Below are 17,057 nucleotides of genomic sequence, written 5' to 3'. Positions count from 1 at the left end.
CACACACACACACACAGAGTAGATTTAAGAGATATATCTGTGGTAGTGTCTCCTCCGGATGCGGTTGCTCCCACTCACACACATAGGGCTTGGTTTGGTACATGCCTTGGTATAATGACACCACTTGTTAAAAGGAAAATTGCGGTTTATTAAAACTTGGGTTATTCTCTTGGGTTATAGGTGTTTTCTCTTCCAAATCTCTAACTTGTGGTCTTTTGCTTTTAGGAGAATTCTGGTTTATCACAACTTGGGTCTTAGATTTGTAGTTTGTTGTAGATCACATAAAAATAAGTTTAAAAGAAGATCACATCAAAACAAAACTGTAAAATCAGAGACATTTCTCCCAGCAGCCATTTTGACATGCAATTTTAGGGTAAACAGGGGTTTTACCAATAATACTAATTGAGGTCCTGTTCCATTCAGATCATCCATCAGAGTGGTTTAGATCAGTGTTTCTCAAACTTTTTGCACCACATTATAGTATTTTTATTCAAAATATTTTAGTATTTTGATATCACTGTATGTTTTTATTTATTTTGTTCAAAAAGTATATTTCAGATATTACTTCACGTACTATTAGAAGCAGCTCACGTACCACCAGCAGTACAAATACCACAGGGGTTCTGGGTTTTTAAAAACATTTTTTTACCATCTGTCTGACTGCTTGTGGTTCTTCCCTTTCAGAATTCACTGTAATGATTTCCCGTTTTCATGCAGGTTTTAGCAGGCTGAATTTAAGACTTATTACATTTTTATACATACATACATTTTTAAGACATTATGAATGCAATTTTACATCTATTTTATGTCCAAATTGGCAAAAAACATCAAGGAGGAATGAATGAGGAAGGAAGAAGGAAATCGGTGTTGGTTCCATGTTGGTTTCATGTTATAGTTGATATAGCATGATCAATACACATTTTTACCAAAAACATTTAAAAGCCAGATTGAAAAATGTTACTTTTTACAAGTTACATTAACTTCATTTATCCAAATAATTTTAAAAAACCTGTCAAAATCATAATTAAATTGAGATTACTGTAATACTTTTGCCTTTTTAATGAATATCGCCAGGTTCTCACATTACTTGGAAATTACAATGTTATTATAGGTGGCAGAAATAGTCCCAAGTTATAACACACTGGATCCTTTAAACCTTCAGTGTGTAACATTTTGGAGGATCTATTGGCAGAAATAGAATATAATATTCACAGCTTTTCATTAGTGTATAATCATCAGAATATAACAATGGTGGTGTTTATGTTACTGTAGAATGAGCTGTTTTTAATCTACAGCTGTTTTTATCTACAGATGCCGCAGGTCGCCTTGGAGTCCGCCATGTTGAACCTAAAGCCCAGAACAGACAAACCAAACACTGGCTGTTCATAGGGCCTTTTGCGAGTTTTGCAGCCACTGTAGTTTTTCCTTAACACTTCTCATTCTCATGTCATCAGATACAGACACCAGCAGTGTTCAGTTAGTTGCAATCTGAATTGTCATCACTAGATGCCATTAAATCCTACACACTGGCCCTTAAAAATTAATTGTTTGACATTTTGCCAATCTTGTGTCTTTGACTGGAAACATAGGAAACAGCTAGACTGGCCCTGTCCCTATTTAACAAAATCCAACTCCCAGCACTTCTAATGCTCATTAATAAATAATTTTATTTAGATTAGAGAGACCCTGTGACTCATTTGGGACACGTTTTAACATGCCACATAGAGCCCTGATATGTTCCAAAATGGCAGCAGTGGATGTAAGTGTACACACGTTCTACACTACAGCGGAGGTGGACTTCCACGCATGCGCACTGCAACAATGGCGACCTTAAGACCTGTTGCATGTGCAGTCTGCACATAGTCCATGCAGTCATGAATTCTGGGAAACATGCAGACATCTATGTGGAGGATTGCGCGTCATGAGCAGCTAATGAAATTTAATTAATTTGGATCCTCCTGGCTATGGATGCATATGAGTTAACTTTCTTCTTTGAAATAATAATATTTCTGGGAAATGATCCAAATACAAAGAACACCAGGAAGTAGAACTACAAGTAAACACTATTTTTAATCCGTTCATCATTTTTGTTGATTGGTGACTCAATCGTTTAGTCTATAAAATATGAAAGAAATATCAATACATTTCTTGTTTTGTCCAACAAACAGTCCAAAACCCACTGAATATTCAAATCCTCACATTTGAGAAGCTGAATGTGCTCAATAAATAATAAATCATTATAAATGTTGGAGTTGCCACTTTCTGTTGATTAACTAATTGATTATTTGACTACTCATTTCAGCACTTCTAAAAGTAATGCTCATATAGTATTAATACAACAACATCTTTGATGATGATTGTGTCAATTCCGTGTTGTCCTACAAAAATAATCCTTAAATGTGTCCCCACCTTTACAAGACCAGTTCAAATTGGTAAACTAATTAGTAAACTAATATTAACAAGAACATGACGATTCCTATATTCAGGTGAATATACACTAATGAAAACATACCTAAGAATATTATATTCCATTTTTGACAATAGATCCTACTTAATGTTACACACTGGACCTTTAATAGTGAAAGGTGAGTTGATTTAATTAAACTGATTATTCTTTTTACAGTGTACAGATGTGGGTGGAGCTGGCCTGACTCTGCACAGTGTTCAGACGTTGCTTGATAACTGGTTAATTATGAGTGAAAGGCCACAGCAGAGAGGTAGAGCGGGAAGACAAACCCTCCTGTTTTTTATCAGATTCCCTCCCCCCTTGGGCAAAACAGCCCCTGTTTTGTTCAAACACGTGGTTTATGCAAATAAAAGCCTGTCGTGTAGAGCATGAAGTCACTGCCAGTGAAGTCACCGCTAGCGATAAGCCCAGCGTGGTGTTTGACATGCGGGGTGCCTGAATCGCCATCTGTGTGGGTACAGAGGCACACCCAAAACAGAAGGAGATATTCCCTGAACGCTCCCAGCCAGGGTGGGGGACCTGAGCCGAGGAAGAAACAAAGCGACAGGAGCAGGAACCGGGGCCAGATCCACAGTGGGGAGTGGAGACCTGCAATTATACAACCAGCGGAAGCAGCTACCTCTCCCTCTTAGACAAAACTCAACCTTATGAAAAAGAAGATCACGTTTCTGCAGCTTTTGTGCAGGCCCTGAGTGTTCGGTTCCTATACCTTTTGTATAGGAAGCACCAAGACAAATCTCCAGTCTTAGCAGCCAGGTTGAGTAAGGCTATTCCCACAAGGCACAATAGGGCCGGCTAATAGCATTCCTGTAATGGCAGCAGAAAAGCTGTGGACAAACATTTACGGTTGGTCAGATTGAGTTTTAAAGAGCCTCTTTTCTCCCCCTGTTCTTGTCCCATTCAGACAGGTCAGTGGGCTCCTCCCTGGTATTTTGTGCGTTTCCATTCAGAGCGCTCCATCACTCAGTGCCTCCAACGCTCTCCCCTGTCGTCTGCTCACTCAGTTGGACAACACTGACCCTGGGCAAATTAACTCAGGCGATCATCAGAAAGGAAAAGTGTCTAGAGCGAGGCTTTGGGGTCCTAAGAAGACAAAATGTAAAAAAATAAATAAATAAGGGAGCAAAGAAAGACACTTCAAGGTAGAAAGCAATGATTAAACTTAATGTTATGTCAACATTGTTTAAGAAATTTAACTAAAAATGATTGCAAAATGTTCACTATCGACATATTCCCATGTCTGGCATCTGTGGTGTAATTCATTCATGATATCAATCAATGCTACTCTATTACTACTACTCAAACTACAAACCAAAACAAGAAGGCTTCCCTTGTCTACAGATTGTAGATGTGTTCATAGAGAGGAGCTAAGACTAGCTATGAGATTTAGAAACGTGGTGATATCACTACAAATAGTTGTGACGGGACAACCAAACGTAAAACAATGTTTCCAGTGAACATAACACAGGGAGAAATGAAAGAGAAATGTTTCCTCCAAGATATATTGGCAAAACAACAAACTTGTTTTGTAGTAGACAAGTTTGCCTGTTCAAGTTCTATTCTCTTATCAGGTTAAACTTAATTCCATATTCTGTATGAGGCTGTTATGCCAGGTGTAACAGATGAGCCATAACATGAAGGTACAAGGTGGCAAATGTGGATAAGTAGCAGGGAGGTTTTGCCTGGGGATATCAATCCTGAAAGAAAGGGCTTGAGACTAAAAACACAAGAGTGCACAACTGATTACAACCGGAAGTTTTTCAGTCACTATCTGTATAAAACAGAGTCAGCAGTGTCGTGTTTATATCACCTCAAAGGACACAGAATACGGGGTCACCTCCAATTGGATGATATCAGTTATATCAGATTTCATAATAGAACACCCCCTGGAGGCATGTGTCTCATTAAACAAGCTGAGTATGGTCAACATATCACGTGTAAGTTGAGTTTGGCCAATATATTGCTTTACATGGTACAGGTACAGTAGTGTTTATGGTCAGAGAAGTAGAACAAATAAGCATCTGTTTATCCTTAGTTACTCAGTATTTACTCAGTGTTCTGAGTTGTGTCCACTCTCTCAGTATCTCCTAGCTGATTTGCAAAAAATACAAGAATTCCAACAGAAGGCACTTTCACCTAATGGTTCCAATCCAAGGTGGGTATAAAACTTTAACTTCCTGTAATAACAGATAGTTAGCAACTTCTTGTGGACATCTAGTGTGTGATCAAGAAGAAGGAGTAGGAGAAGGACTTAAACACAGTTTTTGTTTTTTGATTTTAAACCTGTATTTGTTTATATTTTGGAACATTGTTAAAAGTATGCTACATTACTTATTAATGTTTACAGTGTGTATGGATGCATACACACCTACCAGTAGCCTATACTGATACTGATGAAAGCTTCACACAGAACCTACAAATATTTGTATCTGCGTGTTCAGAGTTGACTGAGAATGAGTATGATCTTAAGCAGGCCAAACAGAACACTGGTATGCACCGGTCCCTTTTATGCAATATCTCTGCCTCATGCTTCTCCCTCTGCACACTCCCTTCAACTCCCCCTACAGAGGTTCACCTCATAGTGTAAAAATCTATGATATATATAGTATGCAGGATGTCTTAGCATAAATGATCATCTGTTCAAAATCTGGTTCCTCATTAGCTCGTGCTAATTGCATTTGCAAAAACAACCAATCAGAGGCAAGAAAGATAAAAAGACGCTTTGGGTTGGCGGTCGGATGATAGGTGATTGTTGAGTCTCATTCCTTGGATCCCAGAGTGTTGGTATTTGACTCCCTGGGAATTAGACTGAACAATCAACCAACTTTCTCTGCTCTGATTGGTTGTTTTCATTCAGGTCCGGTTGTTTCTTGTAAATGTCATTAGGAGCGTTACAAAAGAGCCAGTAGAACCAGATTTGTTCACTGATTATCTGTCTCATTTACCACTGTCAGGATATAGTGAAAGTTTCAGCAAATATGACAAATAGTTATTTTGATAAAAAATGCCCTAATACAGCTTTCCTCTGTTAGAGCCAACCTACTTTCTTTGTTAGTGTATGTCCTCCTTCTAACCAAAACTCAGATTGTATGTCTACACTCTGATAGTAAGTTTTGGTAAGAGGATGGTTCCTTTTCCTGGGAGTCACTTGACAGCTACATGCAGCCTCTCCACCTTTAGAGTCTCTGATGTGTGATCACTAACACGTTGTGTCAGTTGGCAAACTGAAAAAGTTTGGCAACACATCTGATTTCATGCCACCGACAGTCGGGCCTGCTGATAACACTTATAACTGATCTTTTTCTGTTTGTGTATGTGGTAGTTCATCAGGAAGGAGGAGGCAGCGCATGGGTGTTATCAGCAACATTTACATACGTTTCGAAAGTATCCAGCAGAATGGCTCCTGCTATTTACGTTGCATTGTAGCGTAGGATTATGAAGGCAGGGGGAATTTTAACTATTTGATAGAATAAATTGGTAGTTTAATCAGGGGTCACAAAGCCTTCTTGATTTTATGGGGCATAAGAAACATTTTTTATAAAATCATGCAGTAGGCCTATATCTCAGCAGATCATTCATATCTGTCAAGAAAACTAAATTATTTTTTAAGTTTAGACAGGGACAGCCCTGTGTCACAGTGCACAGTGTACTTGCTTGACTCATGAAGATCAATGAGAGCAAAACTGCCCCAGTGGTATCCTACAAACACATGTCATAAGTCAGTCCCTCCCGGCATTCGCAGGCTTTTTGAGGGATTGTGTTGCAGCCTGAAAATGCCTGATTTCCTTCAGCTTTTAGTGTGGGAGAAAGTTCAAATTGCAAAAATGGTTGCGTTAAGAAGGCAAAGTCAGTGAGTGGTATTTTTTTTAAATAATTCATTAAAACTAGACAAGCATCTTGCTCCAGTGAGAATAAAATCACTAGTAGTTTGGTGGCGTAATGTTTTGCGCCGGACATCGCTATGATTACAGAATTGACAGGGATTGGTTGAATTTGCGATAACTGTTGCAAATGTGACATTGCAACTTCCTGGAGGGAGTGACCTTGGAAAAAAAAAGTTCCACATGGTAGCTAACAGGGAACTTGGCCATATAGCTGAAACAGTTCAATAATTAGTTCATGAACAATCACACATTTGTTTGCAGATTCTTAATTGTAACAGTAACAATGTTTTGTTGCCTAATGCAATACATTATTGAAAGCCTTTAGTTTGACAATGTCACCATGAGCTCTAGTGAACTGTTGGACAGATTTCACAATTTAAGATTAATCAAGAGGATTAAAATCATTTCTTTCAGGTCTACTAGGCCCAAACTCTTTCCACTGATGACCTAAAAGCTCTATACTAGTTAGTGGACACTGAGATAAGATTATTTTGAAGAACTGAAGAAGAGAAAAGACAATAAAACAATAAAATAGCATTAGCAAAGCAACTACAAAAATATGTTAAAGAAAACCAAAAACATGTAAGAATATATAAGCAAATCACAGAGGGTGCAATACCTGTCCATACTATACTTTGGATCAGACAGTTCTTGTTTTAGGGAATCCTCCATGACGTCAATTCTCATGAAGCCCATGAAACAACATTTAAAGGGTTTCCCCTTTTATTGCAAAGGTTACATCTTCCACAGAAAGACAGCTTGACAGTCCCTGTAACCACTGGCTGAGAGGTAGTTTTTGGGGGGTTTTCCAGAACACAAAAGGCATATTTGTCATATTTGATTTATTGTCTATACATATATCTGGAAATATCGAGAAATGCCTGTCAGTTTCCCAGAGTCCATTGTTATGTCTTTATAATGTTTGTGTTGTTTGACCAAAAGTCCAAAACCCAAAGATATTAATTAGGCTATTGTAACAGGCTGAGAAATCCAGCCAATATTCACATTTGCGAAGCATCACCGAGTGATTTTTTAAAATATGTTTTTGTTTAAAAATGACTTAATATTATTGATGATTTACCAAAATTGTTGTTTACTAAAATCAATGAGATGGTGTAAGACAGGTGTTGAGTCACATATATGCTATTGACGAAGAAGGTTTGACAATAAATAAGTACATACAACTTAACGTCCACTGACTAGTTTTGTTCAAAGTTTTGAACAACATCTCATGTTCTTCAGCATCCTCAGCAAATAGGAGATTGTAGGACTTTCAGTCTGAAAAAAGACCATGACATGTGGTTGAAGGCACCAAAAAAAGCAAGTAAGTCAATCATGAGTTATGTCTTTTGCTAAGGTTTGAAGCCACTGTTTGTTGGGTTGTATGGGATCAATCCACTATGGAAGCCCATCACTGCCAATGTGACGGGAAAAACTATTCAAAGGCAGTATTTGAGATACTAAGTAAAAAAATATTCTTTTTTTTTCATTACATTGGCAGAAAAAAGCTTCCATAGTCCAGCCCATGTAAAAGAAGGCAAGGAGGATTTTGGCAGCCTGTTAATGGACGCTGTTAACGGACAGACATTCACAGAAACTCCATCATGTATTGTTGTTTGTGTCCCAGGCGAGAGTGGCCCAGCAGTACTGTTTTGCATTGCACTTTATAACATTTAAACGCAGCAGAGTGAAACTCGTCCAGGAAGCCCACCTCAGTGTGTGATGCACTGGGTGTGCTTAGCTCTGTGTGTCTCAGTGCTGCAGAGGACAGTTGACTCTGCCGGGGGGGGGGGGGGGGGATTTGCATTGCAAATGTTAGCTGAGACCTGTTTGAACACTACCTCACACGCCGTCAACAAGACTGCACCGGGTACGCTCCCACCCCCCAAACCCCCTATTACCTTTACACAGACACACACACACACACACACACACAGTATTTAGCAAGAAAGTTCCTGAAACCATTCAAATCTTGATCATTATCTTTTAACAGAAACTGAGTGTTTGTCTGTTTGTGTTAATGATCACATGTTAATGCAAGTGAGAGAGGAAAAAGTGAAGGCAGATGGTAGCTTACACTGTAAAACTACCTACATTAAATACCCATTATGGAAAACATGCAGGTGAATGGTTGGAACAGCGTTAATATCTGGGTAAATATATTACATTCAACCTCAAGAAACCATTAAATATATTCACACATCCTGATGAGTTCAGTAGTTCACTTCAAATATATGGTTTATAAAGCAGAAAATCTGGGGCCACAACAAGTTGATGCTACTATCTTCAGTGTTGCGTTCAAGGTGCAGTAAAAAAAAAAATGGTATGTACAAGTATCCAACTGTGAATGACAATTATGACGACTTTCAACTGGCGAATGGCTTCAAAATGAATGTCAAACCCCAAAATGAATGATTTCATCACACAGATGGACCATTTGTGATGCCTAACCTGGAGAAAATGTGATGTGAAACAATTTTAACACAGCAGATAAAACAGTAGTAGTAGTCTTAAGTTCTTCATTGGTTTACATTTATATTTAAGTCTGACCTTATCCAAAACTCACATAACACAATATATTTTTCACATGACATAAATGAAATGTAGCTATAGTCTACGGAAAAATGTCAAACCTTTTTTTAATGAGCACAGGGATTGACATTTTGTCTAATTAGCTTACATGATGCTACCAAAAAGACTGAACTATGACAAGCTGTATATCGAATAGAAATAAAAAAATGCTGAATTTAAATAGATGTATTAGAATTTCGGAGGGCAAAATGGTTAAAAAAAAAGTATGTTGATTGTTAACTTGTTAGCACACAAGATCTATACCTTGTGTGCAAAAGTGATTATCTTTTATATATAACACAAGAAAACTTGTAAGTGGACCTTGAGTAAATAGTGCAAAAAGAAGGAAAAACCACATAACTTCAAACTTCCATAACAGGTCACTTGGGTTGGGGAGTGAAAATTTAGATTTAAATGCAAAACAAATATCTCGGTTTGGTAACATGTCATGCTAGTGATTTAGTTAAATGCTGCCAATTTCTTTGAAAGTCACTATTCCTACGTACATGAACGCAGCGCTACAATCTATTGTTCACTCCCTTTCCAAAAACCCCGCCCACGCCCTGAGCGGTGGCTGTGATTGGCTGAATCAGAGTGCGGTGCCGTCATCGCTCGGAGCGCCCATTCATCTCTTCACTTGGGCGTTGGACTCCGCATCTTATTAGCAACAAGGGAAATTTCTCCATTTTGCAGCCTGTCTACAGCGACACGGCCACCAATCTGGGATTTTATTACTCCTCCTTACCTGCCAGCTTTTCCCCGCTATTTTGAAAAATCCTCCTCGCTCTTGACTGGACTTTGCTTTACATTTTCCCTGTGAACTTTTTTCTCCTCTGTGCAGAGAGAGGGAGACAGCAGCGAAGAGCTTTTGAGTTTCAACAAAGAGGCTTGTGGGTCTTTGTTCGTTTTTTGGATCGGTTGAGTTTCTTTGTTGGGGGCGAAAAGCATGGGAGCGCAATTGTCCAAGACAGCTGGGAAGGCTGAAACCGCGGCCGAAAAGCCCGGAGAGGCTGCTGCTTCACCCACCAAGACCAACGGACAGGTAAATGATATTTTAACAGCCAGCTCTTGGCATCCATCGGGGGACAGTGTGGTCGTTGTGGAGGGCGGCTGCGCTCTGAGGGCGCAATCCGTGCGTAAATGTGGATAGATTGAATGGAGAGCCGCTGCGGGAGTTTAATCTAAATGGAGAGACTGGTTTTTAAATCTGAATAGATTGTAGCTCATAAGCAACAGTTGATCATTTTATATTCCCTTGGTTTTTTCAAGGAAAACGGGACACTTTATTGAGCGGATATTTGAAGAACACTTAACACAATAAGCTGTTATTTTTGAGCCAATTTAGAATTTGCATCTTTTGTTGATAATGGCACTCTGAATTGTAGGATTTGAATGTGTTGAGTGGTTGATTGGTAAATTTGCTCCAAAAAATACACTTCAGGACAAAGATGAAGTCCTTTGGCTTTGAATGAAATCGTCTCTTGGTCGCAGTTTTGGAAAGTGCTGAATAAGACGAGATGCACGACGCCAACAAAGGCTGTGTGCGCTCGGAGCAGCGCTCCTTTTGTTACAGATGCTCCACTAGAAAGTGGAGATGGCAGCCTGCTATCACAGAGGAGGGGACACAGAGGCTCGGAGCCAGTGGTGCGCCCCGGAGAGAGGGAGGGAGAGAGAGAGGCTTGTGCTGGTCTTAGCCGCTCCTTTATAGAGTTTTAGAGATAAATCATCATTCAGAACCGCGTTTCGATTTGAAACATTTTTAGTAAATGTATCCGAGCCGTGCCGGACTAATGAGCAGCTGCTGTTTTAATGAGCAGCTGCTTTGCTTTGGCGCTCCGCTGTTGGAGCGAGCAGCCACTGACCCCTTGCGGTCCGGCCGAGGCACTGCGCTCCCTCTCGCTCTGGATATGAGAGGCAGCAGAGAGTTGTTGCGTTTTTCACTCTAATGCCTGACTGTTAGTTTGTGTTTCATTATTTTCATGTTTAGCCTCTCAGAGCTGGAGAGTAGAAAGTGGGTCCAGGCTGAAGTGAGAGTCTGCTTTTGGCAGCGCTGATCTGATGGTGTCTGCTGCCCCTGGTGTCCCTCAGGGGCACTGTCCGGCTCCAGTCTTGAAACCACGCCAGCTCTTTACATGGCATTAACAGTCCCTGCTTCTCTTTTTAGGAAAACGGCCACGTTAAAGCCAACGGGGACGCCTCTCCTGCAGCCGCCGAGAACGGCAAAGAGGAGGTGCAGGCCAACGGCAGTGCCACGGCCGAGGAGACCCCCAAGGAGGAGGCTGAGAAAGCAGAAGCCGCCCCCGCTGAGAAGGAGGCTGCGGATGGGGACAAGGTAGAGGCATCCCCTGCTCCTGCTGAGGGAGAGGCGGCGGAGGCGAAGGCCGAGGACGGCGCCGCACCTTCCACCAGCAACGAAACCCCCAAGAAGAAGAAGAAGCGGTTCTCCTTCAAGAAGTCGTTCAAGCTCAGCGGCTTTTCTTTCAAGAAGACCAAGAAGGAGACAGGAGAGGGGGCAGAGAACGAGGAGGCGGCTGCAGCAGCATCCACGGAGGAGGCCAAGGCTGAGGACACAGAGGAAGCGGCGGCCGCCAGCGAGGAGGCCAAACCTGCTGGGGAGGAGGCCGCACCTGCTGCAGAGCCGGCCAAGGAGGAGGTAGAGGCCAAGCCGGAGGCAGCGGCGGCTGCAGCAGAGGCGGCACCAGCAGAGAAACCTGCTGAGGAGGCCAAGAAGGCCGCGGAGGCCGCGCCCGCAGAGGAGCCAAAGGCAGAGGAGCCCAAGGTGGAGGAGAAGCCGGCGGAGGAGGCGCCCAAAACAGAGGAGGCCGCCCCGGCCTCGCAGGAAGCGGCATCAGCGGAGGCTCCGGCTGCAGCCGCGGAGGCCGCTGAATAATTTGGGAGAAAGAGGAAGAAATTTGAAAAAAAAAGGAGAAAAAAGATAATCAAAGAACATTTCCCTGTTTGTATGTTGGAGTGATGCCAGGTAATGGCTTTGAAGAACTTGTCTACAACCAGGGATATTTTAAAGCTTTTTCTTTATTTTTTATTTTTGGTTTCCATTCCCCCCTTACACAAAACCCATCTCGGTCCATTGTTACTTCCATTCCAACGGGCTAGGGAGGTGGGTGGCTTCGACATGTACAACAGATTAATTCCACACTCTGCCGTATATTTTTTCATCAGTATTACGTTTTTTTTTTCTTTTGAATTTTTATACAAAAGTGTAAACAAAATGGTATGGACATGCCCATGGTATGAAGGAGACGGGGGTCGAGCTGTAAATGAAGGGGGGAGGTGAGTTCAGGGAGGGCAGGGGGGAGGGGCCTTGGAAATGTGCCACAGACTATTATGGAAAGAGTAGTCTAAAAAAACTAGGAGACCAACATCCATACACACCATACAGTTTACAACACTAAGTCCCTTTTTGAAATACGACCAACAAAAGAGTCCCAGAGTTAGGGTTTTTTAGGAAGACGTATAAACTCATAGGAGCTTTTCACTTCTCATTAGCTGTACCAGTCAGTGATTCAGTAGGAATACAAGTTGTATAGGCTTTATTGTTTATTGTTGGTTTTATGACCTTAATACAAATGTAAGTATGTATAGGCGGGGTGTTTTTAACTGTGATTATTGTACAAAATGAAAATCTTGATCTCAAGAAGCACATGAAGTTTGCAGCTCTTTTTTCCACCCGCTCATTTTTGTAAGATAACAACACACACGCAAAAAAAGAAGAGAAATGTCATCCCGGAAAGACCTTCTTAAGCAATTTTGAACTCGAAAACCAAGCTGTGATAAGTGGAATGGTTAACTGTTTATATACTGTGGTATGTTTTTTTGATTACAGCAGGCAAATGCTTTTCTCAGTGGTCTTTGACAAAAATTTAAGGAATCTATCAGATGCAAATGTTTGTGTAGCATCTTGTCTCTCTCTCTCTCTTTCTTTTCCTTTTGTAAATACTGGAGAAGCTTCGACCAGTTTGACTTTAGAGATGGAATGTAACTTTGCTTACAAAAAAATTGCTATTAAACTCCTCTGCTTAAGGTGTTCTAATTTTCTGTGAGCACACTAAAAGCAAAAATAAATGTGAATAAAATTTGAGCTGCATCTGTCGTTATTTGTGTCACATACTGTAGAGTGCCGTTCTGACTGACTGATGACATCCTATCTATGCAGTTCATTTGTAATGCTGTAGCTCTGTGCCTTCCAGACAAAATCCGGGGTACAAACTAGGGACATTTACCGATTATCAGCCTGGCAGGTAATCCGACTGTCGATTAAATAAAGTGTTCTGATACCTTTTTTTACTTCCTGATCAATTCCGATACCTGAACTTTGCAAATGGACCATTATTGAGTACTGATACAATGTTTTAATAAGTGCATTAAAGAAAACAGTGGTTGCCAACCTTTTTCCTTCAGGGAGCCCTTCTCTATCAATAAGTAAACTGACTGACATATATTAGATAAATATTTCATATTCAATGCATAACAATAACAGTAGAGAACAGCTGATAAACAGTACAATGAACACAAACTGAACACAATAACTGCAGGAGATTTGGATGAATTTTTAACAGATTCTTTACTGTGAATATTACATCAGAGATATTTTTAGGAACTTTAGGAACCAGAATTCTGTCTGGAGAGAGGTGTCAACATACTTTTGGTCGTATAGGGAAGACAAACCAGCTTAATTGTGCGCTTGTTTATGTAGAATAATGGCCTCATGGATGAGAGACGTGTGACAAAAGTGAGAAAATGCAATATTCTGTCACTGACTGGCTAAAGCTGGCTCCATTCCACACACCAACCTGAGCTACATTATATATTTAGGCTGCGGTGGGTCATTTTGCGAAAAAAATACTTTTTTACGAAAACAACCAATCAGAGCCAAGGAAGATGGTAAGACGTTTTGTGTTGGTGGCTTGAAGATAGTTAATTGTTGAGTGTCATTCCCAGCATTTATATTTAACGACTTTGGAATAAGACTCAACTATCTCTCTCTGCTCTGATTGGTTGTTTTTGTTCAGGCCCGGTGGATTCTTGTAAATGCCATTAGGAGCACCAGGAGGAACCAGAGGAACCTGATTGTTTCACACATTATCTACTTATTATTATATAATTATATACGTCTCATGAACCACTGTCAGGATATAGTGAAAGTTTCAGCAAATATGACAAAGATTTCTTTGTATAAAAGTTACTACTGCAGCTTTAATGTGACAAAAATTAACTTTAGGGAATTTTACCCAAGTTGGTTTAGAGGTAGGGTCACAGCAGCGAAGTGAACACAGCGATACCAAGCTGTGTGAGATTGATGCTGTGGTTTATAGTCTGGGGTTAAAAATGTACAAAACAAAGCACACTCACCAGAATAATGACTCATCCATTTCCAAACACAGTGCATCAGTGTTTCTACTGACACGTCTGCAGTCTGACCTCCGGCTCCACCGGTCCTCTTTAAGTACAAAATTTATAAGGCAATAGTGTAATGTGACTACGTTCTAACGCCTTCAATTTGATTTTTTTTCTGCTGACAAGTGCAACCATGACTCATGGCCGGTGATAGCAGGTTTCAGACTTTACTACAGGATTTAATTAAGACTGTTGAAAACTATGCAATGTAGCAGACATAACCTGGAACTGTCAAAAGCAAACAAGAGTTCTAGGAGCTGCAGTGATTCAGATTATAAATGCTGCATGCAAAGTAAGAAATCTCAATGTTTCCACTTTATATATACTGTCAATGGTTTCCACTCAAATTGGCATTTTAAAATCTATCCAAAACTGTAAGCGGTGATCCTGATCAGAAAGAGGAAGGTGGGGATTCATAGTCTGCACAGAAGATTTCAAATCTGCCCCACCAAAAGCAGACTGTAGCCAGGAGTTTGGGCTAAGATGTCTGAGCTCCTGCATTCATTCACCTTGCACCATTTTATGGTAGTTCTGCTCAGTGAAAACGTCTTACATTTACAAACATCATCCTACCTCAGCCATGGCTGGTGGCGACCGTCCTATGTAGCTTCCAGGTTGGCTTGGCATGGCATCATTCTCTGCATGTGGAAACATAACACGTTAGACGGCTGAAATGAAAGGTCGTTAGCTTTTTAACTGGTTAGCTAGCTTACCTCTCAATTAGTGCGTGTGGGTCTCACGGAGCGCTCCTTCTGAGCCTTTCATGTTTCCTACACAGGACAAGCTCCATTCAAAACTCACATCTTTTAAAGTTGATTTACTAGCAACAAAGGAAATATTCGCCATAGAGCCTAATGTAGGGACATTTGCAAATAAGTAGGACATAATCTTCATTACGGCATACGTTAAACGCACGAAGAAGACGTAACTTGGGAGCCAATTTCAACTTTGCTCATCCGAGTGAGGGGTTCTTCGGCGACGGAGGACGGCGGGAGCGAGGAGCAAATAGAATTTTATTACATTTTAAATCATTGACGTTGGGCTTATTGTACGCCGAATGCACTAGAAGAACGTATTCATGTTAAAAGATCTTTTAGTGAGTTTTACAATATATTAACGCCAGTAAAAAACATGGACTAGCACCAAAATTGCTTCCTAACAAACACTCCACCTGTCCCAAGCTGGAGATGCTATGTGTTATGTTAGGACGCCCCCATGTGGATGTACAGCGTCATTACACAGACCACAAAACAGCAAGCCACATAGAAATACAGGGTATAAAAGGTTTTATTGACAAATGCAAAATATTAAAATTTAAGCATGAAGTCATTATAGGTTCATCTACAGGTATAACCACAATTTTCCTAAAAACAAGAAAGTCCAGGTTTCCTTCAGAAGATCAAGCACATTGGAATCAAACGGTTTAAAGGGTATCAAAGGACGTAGCATGGCAAATTCAAGTGGTGGATTCAAGAAAATCCACTGCGACACTACACAAAGAGAGACAATTCACAAGTAGAAAATGGAAAGTCATAATAAATATAATGCTTCTGGCTGGGATTCAGTGAAGAGTTGGATCCTTGAGGGAGGACAGCACCATTGAGTCAAGTGTGTGTGTGTGTGTGTGTGTGTGTGTAATAAGAAGAACATTTCAGGCACTGCTGGTCTGCTCAGTCTTCACACTGCCAAACAAAAATGAGAGTTGGAGAGTCAGTTGGAGATCATCTTCATGAAGTGACCATTATAGTTTTAATCCACAACTAAAGAACCACTCAACTAAAGTGATTGGAATTATACACACATCACTTCTGTGCTCACAGCAGAAGTCTGTTTAGGGTTCACACTTTATTACACCCAATCAAGAGTCTGTACTATATTCTACATCCAAATCAATACCAACACAGAGCTTATTCAAGCGACTGACAGGAAGTCATTCTGCACTCAGTGTGGTGTGGTGGTTACACAAAGCTCAGGAAGTAATGAGCAGTGATTGACACATTGAAAAGTGGACTTCATCTGTAAGTAACCACATGAGTCCTGTACTGGAATATGATGGGCTGCATTCACACAGTGCCTTTCCATTAGCAATGTACTGTAAAGCCTACTGCAGCTTCCCCCTACAAACTCCATACTGTTGCATGCAGTATGCATACAACTGGCACATACTACTTCATCATAACACTGGGCCTTACATCTGTCGCACTCCATAGAGTAAACTAAAGTATGCAATAGCCTATTCGCAGGTAACGTTACATCACTGCATTTCTGTGGCACCAACAGCAGATGGAGGGTAAGAAGTGATTTTTTTTTTACATTGGAAGGACTATCACAAACTGCCTGTCTTGTGTCATTTACAGTTGCTAAAAACAATCAAACTGAGAAACCACAAGAAGCTTTTATCAAGTACCAAAAGTTGTTGTTAATAAGGGGGGAAATGCAAGAAAACGGTTTGAGTACTGCAAACTGCAAAAACATAACTTTCCGACGGGGAACTGAAGTTATATGGCTCGGTTCAAAGCCACCAGACTCCTTTGATAAAAACAGTAATTTTACCTCACAGAAAACCAGAGTTTCTGGTCTGCCACTGCCTCCATCTGCAGCAACAAACGTTAGTTCAGATTCTGATTAACACGTTAAAACACCAAGTCACTGGGTGTCCAGTTAGCTCAGTCGGTAGAGCTGGTGACCCATATACAGAGTTGCTGCAGCGGCCTGGGTTC

At 40.7% G+C, this 17,057-nt stretch overlaps 1 protein-coding gene across 1 annotated transcript; it reads left to right on the top strand.

Moving 5' to 3' along the window:
- The first annotated feature begins 9,551 nt into the window (after window positions 1-9,551).
- marcksa (myristoylated alanine-rich protein kinase C substrate a) lies at window positions 9,552-13,021 on the top strand. The gene is made up of 2 exons (XM_035678735.1): window positions 9,552-9,964; window positions 11,087-13,021. The coding sequence occupies exons 1-2, from the start codon at window positions 9,869-9,871 to the stop codon at window positions 11,810-11,812; spliced, it is 822 nt and encodes a 273-aa protein (XP_035534628.1). The 5' UTR covers window positions 9,552-9,868; the 3' UTR covers window positions 11,813-13,021.
- The last annotated feature ends 4,036 nt before the right edge of the window (window positions 13,022-17,057 follow it).

The sequence above is a fragment of the Morone saxatilis genome, unplaced genomic scaffold (genome assembly GCF_004916995.1).
Source record: "Morone saxatilis isolate NCDOM2014 unplaced genomic scaffold, NCSU_SB_2.0 Contig7, whole genome shotgun sequence".
NCBI classification, from domain to species: Eukaryota; Metazoa; Chordata; class Actinopteri; family Moronidae; genus Morone; species Morone saxatilis.
This window is presented reverse-complemented; position numbering and strand designations above follow the sequence as displayed.

What these genes read in the sequence shown, in the direction of transcription:
- marcksa (XM_035678735.1), top strand. Translation starts at nt 9,869, where the DNA reads ATGGGAGCGCAATTGTCCAAGACAGCTGGGAAGGCTGAAACCGCGGCC. An exon ending in CCACCAAGACCAACGGACAG is followed by an intron (nt 9,965 to 11,086) that starts GTAAATGATATT and finishes TTCTCTTTTTAG; the next exon opens with GAAAACGGCCACGTTAAAGC.